This window comes from Sardina pilchardus, chromosome 1 (genome assembly GCF_963854185.1).
Source record: "Sardina pilchardus chromosome 1, fSarPil1.1, whole genome shotgun sequence".
NCBI lineage: Eukaryota > Metazoa > Chordata > Actinopteri > Clupeiformes > Clupeidae > Sardina > Sardina pilchardus.
In genome coordinates this window covers 44,368,905-44,386,404 of record NC_084994.1, presented here as the reverse complement: position 1 = coordinate 44,386,404, position 17,500 = coordinate 44,368,905, and the positions used below count along the sequence as shown (strand labels likewise).

General features: G+C 47.9%; 1 protein-coding gene across 2 annotated transcripts in view; it reads left to right on the top strand.

The window, feature by feature from the left end:
- Nucleotides 1-2,194: 2,194 nt before the first annotated feature.
- The window catches only part of mxi1 (max interactor 1, dimerization protein), a 30,300-nt gene continuing 14,994 nt past the window's right edge, over nt 2,195-17,500 (top strand). Inside the window, exons 1-3 of one of the 2 annotated variants that reach the window (XM_062545671.1) lie at nt 2,195-2,519; nt 5,006-5,108; nt 8,976-9,005. In XM_062545671.1, coding sequence (XP_062401655.1) covers nt 2,297-2,519; nt 5,006-5,108; nt 8,976-9,005 — 356 coding nt within the window. In that variant the 5' untranslated portion in view covers nt 2,195-2,296. Of the gene's footprint in view, nt 2,520-4,214; nt 4,736-5,005; nt 5,109-8,975; nt 9,006-17,500 lie in introns of those variants that run through there. The other variant, XM_062545678.1, reaches the window with a different exon arrangement.

Sequence of the window (17,500 nt, the reverse complement as noted above, 5' to 3'; positions counted from 1 at the left end):
ACACACACACACACACACACACACACACACACACACACACACACACACACACGCACGCAAACACACACCCCTCCCATTCCAGCCGTTCCTTTCCTGTCATTTCCCTATAGGACATTTCACTAAAATTCATCTGTTTTAATGTGTTGCATGCATCACGCATTTGCTCAGAGTTGGGCATGGAGATTGGGGCAGTGACTCAGCCACTGGGGAAGATCTGACAAAGCCATGGAAAGTGATAATGCTGCAGTCCTTGGGTCTGCTATAGAGCTACACACATTCTTACACCCCATGGGTACACACACACACACACACTGAGTTTGTTCAATGGACTCCGTGAGTATTTGAGCTATGTGGGGAGTCTCTCTGTGAGGCCTAAGGATGAGTTGTTGTCGGGACTGCCAATCCGACACAGCTGAAATATTTGGCCTCAGATGGCCCTGGGTGCCTGGTATGTGTGTGTGTGTGTGTGTGTGTGTGTGTGTGTGTCTGTGTGTGTGTTGGGGGTTGGGGGGATATGTGTGTGTGCACGCAAGGGTCAACCGCAATATAGCCCCACAGGCCACTCTCTCCTCTCTCCGTCTCTGACACATGAGTTACTCCTGTGACTCTGGAGCCTGAAGCAGGCTTTTTAATTGAAATGGTCACTGGGCGGGAGAGAGGTGACCAGAGGTCGTAAAGTGGCCATAAACAGCGTGATCTACCCCGGGTCAGCATGTAGTGCTTTAATGCGCCGCTTGTCTTCGGGTCGCGACCTCTCCCTGAGTGAATACAAAGGTGTGTGCTAACGACTAACAGTAGGGACTGAACAAGCCACTTGAAATACAGCGGGAGCGAGCTAAATATAACCAGTTTTCTTTTAAGTGCCCAAGGCCATGAGTGCTTTCAAAACATGCATTTACACTGTAGTTCTAAGTGTACAGTACTGACCTTACGTGGGGGTTATGCAGGCTGTCACATTTTTGTTGTGCACATCTTTGTCAACGTAGGAATGAAAATATCATAATTAATTGATATTTATCACAAAGTTCTTTCGGATGTCAGACGGATGTAAACTAGTTCCACAATACCCGACTATTTCCTGCCAGAGTTCATTTGATAGATGATGACAGATCCACTCAACCACAACCAGTTTCACACCTACACATGTCAGTGCTCAGTGAAGAGCTTTTCCCATGTCTGCTTCGCTTATATTTTTTAGCTTACATTTTAATCCGGGCTGATTTACATTAGACCAAATGCACTCCCTGTTGCCGGCAGATACACTGTAAACAAACAGCAGTGTAATCCCGAAGCACTATCAACTAAGCAGGCAATAGGACCACGGTGGCCCCATTCCCACCTGGTACCACACAAAATGTTCATCCATTTTGCAACTTGAGCTGTACAGGGTGTGGACAGAGAGAGACCCTCCTGCTGGCTAGTGGACAGAGAGAGACCCTCCTGCTGGCTAGGTTCCTGAGATGTCTTCTTCGTTTGCACTGGCAGACAACTGGCTCTGCCTTCGCTTTTGGGCTTTCAAGTTTCCTGTGAGCTTCACATCAAACGCTGCTGTGGCCTACTGCAAGCCCTTTGAAGTGGAGGGAGACGAGGCCATTTCTCTGGTTTTCAGAGCTGAAAGAGGGACGCCTGGTGTGAATACAAAATGAAAATAAAAACAGAAATGGTGAAGTCAACAGAATACAGGGCTACTTACGTATGCCAGTAAAACTCTCAACCACCTGGTCTCTTTCTTACTTAGGCTATATTCAATCTGTGCTGCTGCCGGACATGTTCAACTGTCTCCAGACATTTTGCAATTTATAATGTAGTAGGCATGTTTAAAAAAAAAAAAAAAAAAAAAAGAGTCTCTTTATAATTCTTGTTACAGAAGTTGTTGGTTATTATGCAGTTCAAGTAGCCTAATCAAATCAGTAGGTTGGTCAGGCCTACATGATATTTGGTCATTAAGCTACAAGGCTACAACATACATTTCTACGAACTATGTTGTCGATATTAGCTGTCGTTGGTTCACAGTAGGCTGCAGGGCCTATAGCTGTAGTAGGTTAAGCTATTCTTTGGTAGCCTATTCAGTGACGCTCAGATCCAGCTTTGATGGGAGTTGACGTAATGCTGAAACACTCGGGCACAAGGACCCTGCGGGCACAGGGACCCTGCAGAATGTGATAGGCTGGAATCTGCCTTCTCTCCTTCCCATTTCATTTCTTTTCATTGAGCAAATCCACAAGAAGCTGCCTGCTAGCGCTCAGCCGCAACCACATATTTTATTCCAGGGAAGAGAACTTTCTGTGCAACAAAAATGGTGCGAAGTGTTCGGCAAAGAAAAGAGGTGAAAACCGAAGATGTATTTTTGGACTCCGAGACGTCCATGGACCAGCATGATTTTGAGATGTCTTGTCCTTTCAATGACGTCTTCAACTCCAGTGATTCCCCTATGGATCAGATCGGCACTTTTCTGAAAAATGTGCAAGTTTTATTAGAGGCTGCAAGTTACATTGAAAGTGCTGAAAGGAGAGATGGAAGTAAGTTCATTTTGTTCACTTAAGAACGTTTCTGCCTCCTTATGCTTTTCATAGAAACAAGACTTTCATTGTCAACAGACTCAGACAACAAAGGACTTGAGTTCAACGAACTAGGCGCAATCAGCAGTGATAAGTAGACCAAACGTGCACTGTCCCAATATGCGGCAAATTAAAATATTTGCATCTAAACATGCTGGGCTAATTCATTTCAGACAGATTGTGTGACAGACTCACGGGTTGAGCTATACACACAAAACATTAGGCTATTGTTTTCACTTCGAATTGCTTGCATCGCATTTCAACAATAGATGCTATCTTCATTTTAACATGATAGACGTGACGAATAGGCTACAGCATTGCTGTCATTTCACATTTACCTTAGCCTAGCATTAATGTACCGAACGGCTTGGATTATTTTTGAATGGATGTGTTTTATGATGTAATTCAAGCAAGACTAGTCACAGCGATGTGTAGCCTACTTTGTGTTTATTGGGAAATAATTTCTCTGCAGACGATGTAGCCTACTATAACGCCTGGCCTGTATGAACTCGAATTAAGTGTTGGTTTCTTTGGAATATCGTGTTGTTTACAGTATGACCAAATGTAAGGGTTAGCCACAATTGGACAGGGTCCAAGAGTTATGTTAGTGCAACCTAAATACCGAAGGAAGTAGGCTAAGTTAATAAATGAATGATCGCACACTTTGCTGACATTTGTAGGCTATAATTTTGAACTACACTAAATGGAACCTGGAATTCGATTCCCATGGCTGAACTGTAATCCAAGTTGGATGAGGGGAAAATAGCTCTTTTAATCTGCGAAGTCATAGGCTGCAGCTTAATGCTAAAGCAAAATGTTCTACTAGTTTTATCATACTGCTTCTGTGCGGAAACAGTTGTTGGATGAAATATGTTTCGTTCGAATATCATAATTGGTATTCCTTGTAAATCTAGTTCTTGACCTAAAAGTGTCTTCCGCGGTAAGAAGTCTGACTCACGTCAACCCACTTGTTTGGCCAACTCTGAGAACCAATTGTTTGCTTCCTGATATCTGGGAGGTGTAGCCACATGGTTTCCACATGGCGCAAATTCTCACGTTATGATTGGCCAAAAGCTACTTTGTTGCCAGTGCTTACCAGACTCGATCACCAATCAAATGACTCCATAGCGATGACGACATGTGTTGCTGGGCCTGGCTTTACATGGGTAGTAGAGTAGTTCCAGCGAAGGCCATGGGGATTTCATTTTATGGGTGTTTATCTACTTGCTCTTGTGATATGTCTTTGGTGTGTGTCTTAATATGTTTGCTTATTGCCTGGAAAAAACACAAGAGTATCGTCGTAGCCTATAGACGTGACAGGCCCAATGTTTATGATTAATAAGCATGCCTCCGAATTCGTAAGGCAAAGTTGTTCATGGATGCAATGAATAAGTCTCATTGCATCTAGGCTGTGGTAAAAAAAAAAAAAAGAAAAAAAACACAGGGCCCTAGCTGGATATTTCATCCTTCTTTTCTTGCATATGTTAATTCGTTGAGATTTGTCCCAATCTATGTATGTGTGTTCAAGTGACATACAAGTGCAAAATAGAGATTATTCTAAATCGCGCGCACGCGTATGTGACATTGGAGATATTTATAATGTATGGACTTCATGTCCCACAATGCTTTGCGGTAGAGGTTCATCTCCTCCTCTCAGCTGAGAAGCTAGGTAAACAAACTGGGGGAGGAGTGAAAATAGGCAGCAGGGACTTTGCAGGCTGTGGGCTTTCGGGGAATCTTTTATATAGTTTATATTCATTTTTTTACGATTTGTAGTTGTCTGTTTCCTACACACTTTTAATACTTTGATACTCCGACCTCGAGACTTTTTAACAGCTGAAATACGACTGACTTTGTTGCAACGAAGCTAGTTAGCTTGTTACCGTCGGCAACAAATAACGTAAACGTCAGTTAGCTGCCTTCGCAAGGTTTGATTTGAAGAACCAGCAAATACAAAAACGAACAAATTGTTCTTGTGTTTTAGATCATATATAGCAATATTTATTGAGAAACAATATAGTTGTCAACCTGTCGTCCGTTAAAAAACAATTCTGCCCCAGTCGCTAACAGTATCATACCAACACGTATCGTTAGCCTCAGCAGAATGACGGCAGTGCAGCTGATTAATATCCAGAGGTTATTGGAAGCTGCGGAATATCTAGAAAGAAGAGAACGAGGTATTATTTTATTTTGTTTGTCAACAGTATATTCGTGTATGTCAAGACATTTGGATAGGCTACTGTGTCACTGTGAAGTGAGAGGAAATGTTTGCTCCTTGCCCTGTTATCCCAACGAAAGAGGAAAAATAATTCGACGGACAAGCTTAATCTATGAAGAGTTCTTTTTTAAATCACATAATCGATCAGAAATGGTCTGTTAAACAACATGCAAACTTGTTATGGTGTGACTTGTCTTACTGTCTTAATTTACTACATCTTCTTCAACAGAATGTGAACACGGATATGCCTCGACGTTTCCATCTATTCAGAACACAAATTACCAGAGACAACGGAAGTTTCGAAACAAAAAGTACAACAACAACCACAACAGGTAAGTCAAGCACACATTCGAGTGCTTTCCCTTATGTGAAAATAATATTTACTCTAATAGCATAATATATGAAGAGTGAACTCTGCCTGTCAAAAACACCGTCGTCTCGGATAGCCGACTGTCATCGATAATCGCCAAACAAGGGACTCGCACTGCTGTTTTGGATCATTTCTGTTGGCAGTCATACAACTCCACATCAGCTGGTATATTTAGCCTAGTCAATGGAAAGGTTAGCGACATTCCGAGTTGTGTTGGAGTTTTTCATTTCTTAATACGTTTATTTATTTGACCATACAAGTACATGTGTGAAAGCTGTTTGCTTCTCTTTTCGTTCGGGGGGAGGGGTGCTCACCGCTTCAGTTGGCTTTCATCAGCTGATTGTCAAAGCGACTGCAGCATGGACGTTAGGGACCGGTGTAAATTACAATATCAAGATGTGCCGAACACTGTAGGATTTAACCTTTCTCTTTTAATCTGATATCATACATAGATTGATTTTTATGGATATCGTCACCCGTCTACATGACGTTCACTTACTGTCACATACGGGGTGTATATATGGCGTATTAGCGTGACGTAAACAACAGGAGAGTTTTTACCACAACCCTTGCGGACAAAAAGCTCTTATTAACAGCAAGTGTTTTCAGCCAGCAGACTAGCCTACGTGCATGTCATATTTTCCGGCTGATACGATATGTTGCACGTTTCAGAAAACATGAAGACAAGGCCCAAATTAGTCTTTACGATCACCTTTAGAAGGGTTAGAGCCAAGATGTATGCTTTGAAGATCCACTATGCACTCGCATTTCCATCTCATCCGGGAAAGCTTGCCTTGGTTTAGCCTATGGAGGAAACTTCCAATACATGGATTTGGCCATTTTTACAGTGCATTTATTAATGCATTTCGTCGCTATTTTGTGCAATCATTGCATCGCTTGATATGATATACTATGATAGTCATGACTTTACTGTCATAAATGGATAACATAAAACAGAAACAGATAGCAAATGCTTGCACAAGCAGAACGATCGTAGTCCTCCTTGCCGTTCGTTAAACACCATATATATCTATGGTTAAACACCATGCGGGCGTGCATGGCCTTGTCAGATTAACCCATTGGCATTGACCAGTCCTACAGCTACCGTGCCGTGTTTAATATAGCTTTGCTATTGGTGTCACCGTACAGTAGTCGCTCCACCAAAGCCTTTTATCTTAATACTTGGCCAAAATAGGAGTAGGAAAATAGTCGTGACTTTAAATGCACACATTACATAACCTTTGACCAGGTCCTGTGCGAATTTTGCCCTGCTGCATCGAGGTTGTTATTGTTCTCTGCAGCCGTGTGTTCTCGCGCATGTGTGTGTGTGTGTGTGCAGAGCGCGCACGGCTATGGATTGGATGTTCCAGCGGCAGGTCCATACTCTTTACTGTCTCTGCACTGCTGATCTACAGTAGCCTTCAGCGGCTGATGCAGGGGGCTGAATGTGTTTATCTGCACCCATAAAGGACACATTATCTGGTCTTCTGTCGAGACTAAAGGCTGTAGTGGGTGCTTGACAGGAAACTCTGGGAAGCCTTTCGTATCCTCGCCTGTTTTTACACCCCCCCCCCCCCCCCCCCCCCTCCTCTGCTACGCTCAGGTAACTGGATAAGCACATAGATTAATCAAGATATGTTTCACCGCAAAAGACCACCCAGCATGGCTCTCTCTTTCTCAGGCCCCCTCGAGCGTGAGTGGGGGGTCTGTTGTATAGGCTAGCATAAGGTTATTACGGGCGAGGATTCATCTTCGGTAAGGCGAGGGGGTGGTTATGATTTCAGCCTGCTCGCATCAGCTGCCCCCAGGTTGGCTCGGTCCCCTTGCGCATGCTCCGGCGTTGTATCTGGGAAGAGAATCCACCACGTGGCTGTGAGGATGTGCTCGTTTTTTTTTTTGTGTGGTTGTTGTTTGTTTGTTTTTTTTTTTTTGTAAGGGCTTTGTAAAGGCACAGCCACCGAGAGGAGGGGAGGGGGGGGGGGGCTGCACGCTGCGTTTTCCCGAGCTCTCCCGTCACGTGGCACTTCTGCAACTGTGGAAATACATGAACACGCAGCCGCCACATCACTCTTCACCCAACCCCCTTGTTCATCCCTCTCTCGCTCTCTCTCCCTCTCTCTCTCTCTCTCTCTCTCTCTCCCTCTCTCTTTCTCTCTCTCCCCCTCTGACTCCGACTCACTCCTCCCTCCGCTTCGCCAGCTCCTTGCATCCTCTCGTGCAGAAGAAAAACGACAGGCCATTAGGTCAGCCTCGGGACGGCTGTGAAAAAGAAAGAAGTGTGTGGGGGGGGGGGAGGGGGGAGTAGAAAATAGAAAGTGGTGCAATAATAATAGTTCCCCATAAAAGGGAAGTGCCCGCAAGACCTGCTGTGGACCGGACAAGGCATGCGTAATCCCACGTACACAAACACACACACACACACTCGCACAGAAAAACACTTGCACACTATTACACACACACACACACACACACACACACACACACACACACACACACGCACACGCAGAGGGAGAGAAGCACCGGCTCCCAGCCCCCTGCTGTGCTGGTTTGGGTACAGTAGAAACGGCCATTTAAACCCCCAGGAGCGGCGGCCCTCTCTGCAGCGGTGTAGGCACACGCCGAGGCTCTTAAGAGGCGATCTGGCCTCACTCAGCATTATTAACACTGCACTGACTCCACGGAGCAGCCTCACATGGCCTAGTGCAGCCCTGGGCCCCGCTCCGCTCCGCTCCCCTCCCTCTCCTCCTCTCTCTTTATGTCTCTGCCTTTCGCTCTCTCTCTTTCTTTCTTTTTCTTTCTTTTCTTTTTCTTTCGTTCTTTCTTTCTTTCTTTTTTCTTTCTCTCTCTCTCTCACTTTCACTCTCTCTGTCTTGCCCTCCACTTATTCTACTCGGTTCACTTCAGAGTTTCTGTTTCAGCATGACTGACTAGATACAGTGTTGTCAAAGCAAAAAATCCCCCCAATAAAACAGCACAGTCATTCGCCATATACAATACAACAATAATAGAAAACAAAACATACAGTAACAGTGAGTTCAGCTATAGACATGTTTGGGAATAATAAAACCCCAGAAGTTGATATTTGGGAGCTTCTGTATTATTTCTTTGGTACAGTACAGGAGCAGCATCCCCCGTCCTCCGGGCTCTTCTCTTCTCTTCTCTTGTCTGATTCAGCGGCACGTGGGCCAGAGCAGCAGCAGCAGCAGCAGCAGCGGTAGTATGCCCTGTGACAGGCGGCCGTGTGAGGGAGTGAGTGAGTGAGTGAGTGGGGGCAGGGCCAGCACACATGCTCCTCTCCTCTGCTCTGCTCTGCTCTCCTCCTTGGATAGACTTTAATTAATGAATGTCTCCTGCCGCTCCTAATGACAGCAGGCAGTGTGGCAGGGCACCTGGGGGCCAGCCGGCGAGGGCCAAGGTGCGACGGGCTGGCTGGCTCACGGAGAGATAGATGCATGACGCCTCGTTTTTTCTAAAAGGAAGTGTCCGGTTGAGCAGGAGCAAACGCACTGAAAAGAATTTGTGTGACACACACACACACACACACACACACATATACACATGCACACATACAAAAAAGCCTCATACAGTATTGATAAGGAGTATGCGCCTCTTTTACATACTAGTCGACCAGGAAGCAAGCAAGACAGATGGTGGCAATTTATGTTTTGCCAAAACAGACCTGAGCCCCGACGTGCTATCATTTAAATAATTAATGGAGCTGGGGCAGCAGGAAATTGCTCAAATAAATTGGAAATGTGCAGACTTCGGTGAGTGCCCTTTGCTCTGTGCACTCCTATTTATTCATTTGCTTTCTTCTCTTCTGCTGCAGGTCCACACACAACGAGCTGGAGAAGAACCGGTGAGTGTGTTTTATGTTACCTACCTCTCAAAATGGCTGCCTGCCGTGTGTGTGTGTGTGTGTGTGTGTGTGTGTGTGTGTGTCTCTTGGTGTCTGTGCCTGCCTTCCTGACCTATGGGCCAGGAAGCACGGCAACCTAGTGTGAAGACCTAATAGGAAGTGGTCAGTGAAGGGACTTGTGCAGTGAAGGGACATGCCCGGGCAAACATGCTCGTGCAAACACACCCACCCACCCACACAAACACACACACACACACACACACACGATCGCAACCATAGCATAATTTGGCTAGGGGATGAGGTTCCATGCTTTATCAGCGAAAAAACAGGAAGTGCTAAACAAACAGCACCTAAAGGAAGGAGTTTACATTCCTGATTAGGTTCCTCATCTTGTCATTTAAGAGCAAACATATGCACCCACACACACGCACACACACACTCACCCACACACACACACACACAGAGCAATATCTGCTGTGCAACAGGTCCTCCAAAACCGAAAGTAAGATGTGACCCAGTTGTGCTAATCTAAGGGCATTCCCTTCCCCCCCTCCCCCCTCCCCTGTCCCTGCGTCTCCACCTCTCTGACTCAACAGTCGGCGGCTGGGTTATGCAGCAGTGCCGTTGCCAGGGTTTCGGGTTGCAGCGGCCGGCCAGGGTACAGGCAGAAACCAGAGCCGCCGATCGGCGCCGTGCCCCCCCTTTTAAAAAATAAATAGCTGTACAAACAGATTGTGTAATGTTAACGTGGCTTAGTTAAGCGCACACGCGCACACACACACACACACACACAAACACACACATATACATGCATGCTTGCACGACTGCATGCATGCATGTATACATACACACGGAGGCATGTGCGCTTTAGAAAAAATGCCCCCATCCCTTCCCTTAGGTCAGATTGTGGTATTTAGATTGTTATGTAGCGTTCTGACGGGCTGCTCTCGCTTGTCCAACGCGCATTGAAGTTCATGATGTGGACAAACATTTGCCCCGGCCCAGTAACTGGGGCAGGTCACATTTCCCACACGGCCTTCCAGAGACAAGACGCTGGCCAACAGACCAGTGCATTGTGTCCTCTCCTGATAGTGTCGTTTTATGAGCGCAGGGCCCACAATGCAGCCAGTGAGTCCAGAGAAATGAATAACGTCATGGTGTTGGTGACGGGTGACCGAGGCCTAGCTGATACTGCAAGGGAAGCTCACCACCCCCCCTACACACACACACACACACACACACACACACACACCCTCCCTCTGACCGCTGAAAGCATCATTTAACGAGGAAACGTCTCGTGGCGTTGACGTCGACGCCCAGACAGGCAGGAATTGCAGAGCACGCTCTAAAAACACACAAACACACTCTCCAACAACGCCTAAGGGTGGGGCGTGTCGTACCTCGCGTGCGGTCGGCTCTACTGACGATCCCGGTTTCGGGCGAGACTATTTAGTCAGTCTGGTCGCCACCCTGCAGCCCGTGTGCTTGTGTACACACACACACACACACACACACAAGGCACCAACCTCGGCCCTTTGTTGCCCTCTCTGTCTGAGGCTTAGGCTCCTAAACCATATGGCATACAGGCTGTGCAACTTGTTTTTGGTCATGTTTACTAATTCTACGTGTGTGTGTGTGTGTGTGTGTGTGTGTGTGTGTGTGTGTGTGTGTGTGTGTGTGTGTGTGTGTGTGTGTGTGTGTGACTCAGCACTGAGCAGTGCACACCTTTTGTAAAGCCTGTGTAGGGCACACTTCAATGGGAGGCTTCAAGGGCTCATGGGATGTAAACACTCAGGTATTAAAGGGGCATGTTACCGACCTGACCAGAGAATCCCTCGCGTGTTAAATATAGACCGCGAGCACTTAGAAGCGCCTCGCCTCGCCTTGCCTTCACACTCCTCCTCCACCTCCTCCTCGCTCGCTCACTCGCTCGCCTCCTCTCTTTGAGTCACGGGTGCCTAGCCAGCTGGTGGTGGCTGATAGCACCCACATGGCATGCGTGGCACAACGGGTGCTGGGTGCTAACGATAAGGGCCACAGCGCGTGCGTCCGTGTGTGTGTGTGTGTGTGTGTGTGTGTGTGTGTGTGTGTGTGTGGCATCCCTCCTCAGCAGGGCTGGAGATGTGAAACTGACACATGGTGATTAAAGGAAAAAAAACCCAGATAAACTAGCAAAAAAAAACAAAAACCAAGAACAAAGTGACAGAAATATCCCATGAACGTAACGACGGTGACCGTGATGATGATTTCGGTGCCGCTGAGCACCAGTGACATCATCCACATGCCATTTGTGTCCACCATATGGTAACACCGGGCTGCTCGCTGCTTCTGGTCCAATCAGAGTCGCACACAAAACGAGCCACTCTTTCTGTCAGTTTTCAAAGAACAGTTGGTCCTGCTTTATGGGATATTTACGTAATGCCATGACCCTATGGAAATATGCACCGAGTGTATATCTAATGGCTTCTACTGTATATGTAAATTTTACGAGGACAAATTCCCGAGTAGACTCAGGAACCCAGATGCAGACAGCAGATTAAAAAAAACAACCTTTTCTGCAAACACAGGACTGTAATTATGTTAATTACTTCCACTACTGCACGAGCCATTGCGTGTGGGAAAACACCTCAGACACCGTGCTCGACTGTGGAGAACGTGTGTGTGTTGATGGAGTGAAGGCGTAGCCTGTGCCACCAGTCTGTTTGCTATCTGTGGAAGGATCTGGAAGGCTGTGTTGCTGTGCGTGCAATGCGGTGTGTTCAGAAGGCTGCCGCAGGCCGCGATAACCCTTCCAGCCCAGACCAGCAGGGGAGGAAGATGAAAGAGCTGAAAGCCACATTCCACACACACACACACATACATACACACACACCATAGATACACACACACACACACACAGACACACCATAGGCACACACACACACACAGACACCCATAGAGACACACTCATAGATAGCCATACATATGCACACACACTCACACACACACACACACACCCATGAGAACACACAGAAACACACACTGTTGTCCAACCAGACAAGCCCGCAGCTTGTCGCTTGGTTTTCCTGTATGCTTCAAAACCAACTCTTCAAAAACCAACTCTTTTTTTTCTCTCTCTCTCTTCCTTTTTTGCCGTCTGCTCTGTTCTTTGCGGTGTTGTTTCTTAAGTCTCTGGAGACTATTGAGAGTTCTTTCTTCTCCGAGCGGCGTCACTCTGGACTGTACCATATGTGTTGCAGACCGCTCTGCTCTGACATGCTTTAAGGTTCGAGTCCATTAAAGATCTCCCCACAGCCATACTCCACACACACACACACACACACACAAGCCAGCAGTGCTTTTTGGACATCAAAAAGTCTCCTTGTTTGCATGTTCAAAGTGCCATTTGTCCTGCTGTCAGTGCATTGTGGGAAGTGAAAGTGAGTTTGTTTGTTTTTTTGTTGTTTTTTGTGTGTGTGTGCGTGTGTGGCCACGTCATCTGCTGCACACGTTTTTTTTCTGCAGATGGTCTTTTTGCAAGTGCTGCTTGTGGAGCTTCCCACGCAAAGAGGATGCGTGCGTGTGTGTGTGTGTGTGTGTGTGCGTGCAGTAGCATCGGCGGCACCCACGGCTGCATCTGTAGGGTCACACGGCCCCGATGCGCCTCAGGTCCGGCCCACACGTGCGCTGTGGTGATCGTTTTGGCTATACGCTGCACAAAAAAGCAGAGGTCCTAAAAAAAATCCCCCCCCTCCCCATGGCTCATTTAGTTTGTTTGTGTGCTGTCAGAAGTCACACGTATGAGGGGGCCGTTATCTCCGTCGATCTCTCACGCTGTCTGTCGTGACCTATTTGTTGTTTTTCGTGTCGTGGTTGTTGTATGCTTCCTGGTTTCGGTGCCTGCCTGGACAGCTGAATCGAGCCCAGTGTTTTTCTGGTCGCTCACACATTTTTTTTTTTTTTTTGGCGAGTGCTGGTTTGGCGTTTGATTGAAGGCTGTGGCCGCCTTCCTCGCGTTCTCCAGGAAAAGCTGGCCAAGCCGGGATTGGCTGAAAATAGCCAGGCGTGTGCTGCCGCGTCCTCAGCCTCTCTCTCTCTCTCTCTCTCCGTGAGGAAAGGCGGCGGTGGTGGTGGTGCGTTGACGAGTGACTCCTGGGGATTCGCCCGGGGCGGAGGGGTTTGCATGGCAACACGCCTGTCACTCATTGTTTTCTGTCTGATTATCGTGCCTTTGTGACCTTGTCGCTTTCCGCCTTCTGAGGTCTTAAGGACACACAAACAGACACACACACACACACACACAAATAGTCTTCCTGTCTCGCACACCTGTCACTCAAGTTAAGGACCCTCTGCCTCACTGTCTTCATTTATTCTCTGTCTCTCTTTCTCTCTCTCTCTCTCTCTCTCCATCTCTCTCTCCCCCTCTCCCTCTCTCTTTCTGGCTTCTATCTTGTTAGCATCACATGACGCTCCTTAGTTCTCTTGTCTCATGATTATGGTTTGCACACACACATACAGTTTCAAACTGAGGAGATGATTGCATGTGTGTGTCTCGTGCCTAGTGTATTCGTCTATCTTGTTAGTTTGTTTGTTCGTTTGTGTGTGTGTGTGTGTGTGTGTGTGCAGGGGTATGGGCATGTGCGTGCATGTTAGTGTGTGTGTGTGTGTGTGTGTGTGTGTGTGTGTAGAGAGGAAGTGGGGGTTGGAGCGCTGCCCTGTCCCTGGGGGATAGTGTGGAGCCACAGAGGGAGGAACTGGAAGCGTTTGTTCCTGTGCTGTGTGATGGCGTGTAAGCTTTTCTTGGCCAGGATAAAGCAGCTTAGGGGAGTTGATCTTTGGTCCAGCAGAACAGAATGCTCTCAACACACGTGCTGGGGCGCACACACACACACACACACACACACACACGCTCACGCTCAAACACACTAATAAGCTCACGCCATACGCCATACACCACACATACAAGCCAGCATTGACTTGAGGTATGCTGGGGAGACAAACAAGGCTATGCACTTTTGCTTGCATGCTCCCACACACCCACACACCCTCATACACTTGGGCACGACTTTCACGGCTTTCTTTCCATTTTTCTTTTTTTTCTGTTGAGGCCACACCAGCCATCTCTCTTGACCTCCTTTTTACTCAGAAAAGGGGAGGAAGTGTCATTTGAGAATCGTAGGTCGGAGCTGTGCTCTCTCTCCCTTCCTCCCTCTCTCTCTCTCTCTCTCTCTCTCTCCCTCTCTCTCTCTTACTTTCTCTTTTTCTCTCTCTCTCTCTCTATCTCTCTCTATCTCCCTCTCTCCCTTCCTCCCTCCCTCCCTCTCTCTCTCTCTCTCTCCCTCCCTCCCTCCCTCCCTCCCTCCCTCTCTCTCTCTCTCTCTCTCTCTTTCTTCCATCCCCCCTTTCTTCATGTTCCTACTGCCCTACATTCTCCGCGGGTGGATGTTCTGTGAAAGAACACCCTGCTTTTGAGACCTCGTTGGTGAAGGGCGTGTTGAGGTGTGATGAGAAACGCCATCCACCACCATGCTCCCGAAGGAGGGGAGAGTTTCACCCCTGTGGGCACTCTGCCCCTTCTCAGCTGACCCTCCCTGGACTGCCCTTGTCAGCGCCTCTTGGCTCCTGCACCAGTCTGTCTGACCAGTAGAATTGGGCACACTGGGTGAACCCCATGACCCCCTTCCTTCCTTCCTGTCACCTCGCCTCGGATTTTTTTTTTTTTTGCGCTCTTATTTTTTCGAAGGCAAACTCACAGTTTAAAAAAAAACTGTGTCTTTCAGCAAATTCAGATTGGTTGACACAGAAACGGTTTGGGCGGATTTTCTCAGAACCTCAAGACAGCTCAGCTTGAGTTATAAGTAGTCAAAACACCCGTTGTGTCCTCTGGTGTCTCAGGCCGTTCGCTAATGCCAAGCATTACTGAGGTGCACGAGCCGCTTCCCCAGTGCCGGGCCAAAACCAGGCCAGTTACGGTGTGTGGCGGCTAATCTCCTCCACGTTGTCACTTCTGGTCCTTAATCGTGCCTCCGATGCGGAGCTATTGTCCCTGGGTCTTTAACCTCACCTTAACCCTCTGGCCTACCTGTGCTTAGTGGTGCTTGAGGTGGTGTCAAGGTAGGAGGCGGGATTAACTGAGTCAGGTAAGGGCGATCCAGCGCAGAAACAGGTCAGATAGATAGTCACTGCTGTAATAATGCCAAAGCCAACTACTTTGATTTAATTACTACCAATTAGCAGATAAAATGGCCAGCACACGAGAACACGGCACTAAATTTGGGCAAACTAAAAAGTGACAACAACCAAAAATAGGTCTTGGGCATAAGAGCTAAGCCAATTGGATTTGTACCACCTTTTAGGTTTATAACCACAGAATGTGAATTTGAAGTAGGCAGGCAAGATATCCGCGACAACACTCCTGCATTAAATAATTTTTCAATACATTACCATGAAATTCAGAGTAATTAACACCATTTTTGAGCTTGCCATGGTTCTTTTTGCAGCCAGTGTTTTGTGCTAAATATGAGCAGTTAGCATGTTAGTCAAGGCCACCATTTCTAAAGAGAAATCTGGACTACACAGGACAACAGAGAGGGGCTATCAGCCTGATGAAAGGGAAGCGAAATGTATTTCTTTATTAAGGCGGCATGAAGCCTATTATCACCTGTGAGCTGGAATATCGCCTTATCTCAGGAGTGGGATTGTGGCTAGTGTTGTGACTTGCGCAGCTCGGTTGACTGGTGGACCGTGAGGGTGCTTGTGGCGGCATCAAGGTCAGAGCACCAAAGCCCCCAGGAGACGAGTCTTCTGTCAGACCCGACCGAGCTCCCCCCACCGGGACGTCAGCACCTTGTGGATCAGGAGCAAGGATGGATTGAAATGTTTGGGTGGGGAATCGTTTGCTTTTTGACATTTGAAGGATATGCCAGTGATTGCACTTCCCCCCCCCCCCACACACACACACCACCACCACATCAAGGGATGAAAGGAGAGCTATATTTAGCTCCTCACGAGAGAGAGCGAGAGAGATGGGGGAGCAGATTAGGGGGGGGGGGGGGGGGTGGCACCAGGATCAACCAGCCTGTAGCTCTCCATCTCATTCCCCCCCCCCCCCCCCCCCCCAACCTCCCTCACCGACCAATGAGAGCTGGGATCCACAGAGCGGCTAGTCTTTGGCCTGGTGACCGTGGATCCCTAGCCGTAGTGGAGCTCTGATCCCTTCCCCGTGGATCTGGAGGAGGAGGGGGGGAGGGAGGGGGGGAGGGGGCTTAGAGGGAAGGAGACCCTGGCTGGCCCACTTCCAGAGCAGCAGTGCAGTGCACTGGGGTGGAGGTGGAGAGAGAGGGTGGTGCTGGTGCTGGTGCTGCTGGTGGTGGTGGTGGTGAGGGGGTTGATGCATGATTGCAGGAATGCAATCTACATCCCAAATCTGGGCACAAGGCGCGTGTGTGATTGCTGGTGCTGCATTACAGCTCTAAAGCCCTATTTGATGCTGGGCCAGTTCATTTCAGTGGTTCTGTGTGTGTGTGTGTGTGTGTGTGTGTGTCTTTATAGTCGATGAGTGGAGGGATCTCCAAAGCTAACATCTGTGTTCATGTGACCTCTCTCTCTCTCTCTCTCTCTCTCTCTCTCGCTTCATGTTTGAGGGCAGCCTTGTGGTATTAGTGTGTAATCCAAAGCCTTGATGACCCATGGCCAGTGTAGATGAGCGGTGGGGGGGTAGGCTGGACATGGAGAGGGGGTCAGAGGAGAGAGTGGATTGTTTTGGGTATGCAGTCATCTGTTGGGGCTTTACAGATGCTAAGACCACACAACACAACCTGCGCTTGCTTGCTTAACGCATGTGAGCGCAGTGCGCACACACTTGCGCGCACACACAATACATTCCAGTCCTGTAACTAACCACACACACACACACACACACACACACACACACACACACACACACTAGGCTGTGCGCAAATAGGATATCACACGGCAGACACAGACACACACGCACACACACACACACGGTCTAAGTGGGTTGTCTGGTGTAGTTCTCATCAGGCGTGTGTGAGGGGGTCTACAGGGGGGTGGTGGTGGTGGTGGTGGGGGTGGGGGCACTGCTAAGTCGCTGCACATGTAGACTAATCCCCATGGTGTACTGGTGCTGGTTATGCTGGTTAGGACTGGATCCTACACACACACACACACACACACACACACACACACACACACACACACACACACACACACACACACACACACACACACACACACACACACACACTATCATTCTCAGCTGTCACTCTTCCTTTGCTGTGTTCTACTCATCCCCCTCTTTCTGTCCTCCTTCTCTGTTCCTCGTTTTTTCATCAGGCCTTGTGTCCACTTGCGGTCTCTGTTGTTTCTTACTTACTCTCCATCTCTCAAGAGCTTTGTCTAAACTCTCCCCTCCCTCTCTCGCTCTCTATTCAATTCAATAAGCTTTATTGACACGACCGTAGTATTTACAGTGTTGCCAACGCCGCAGAGATCAG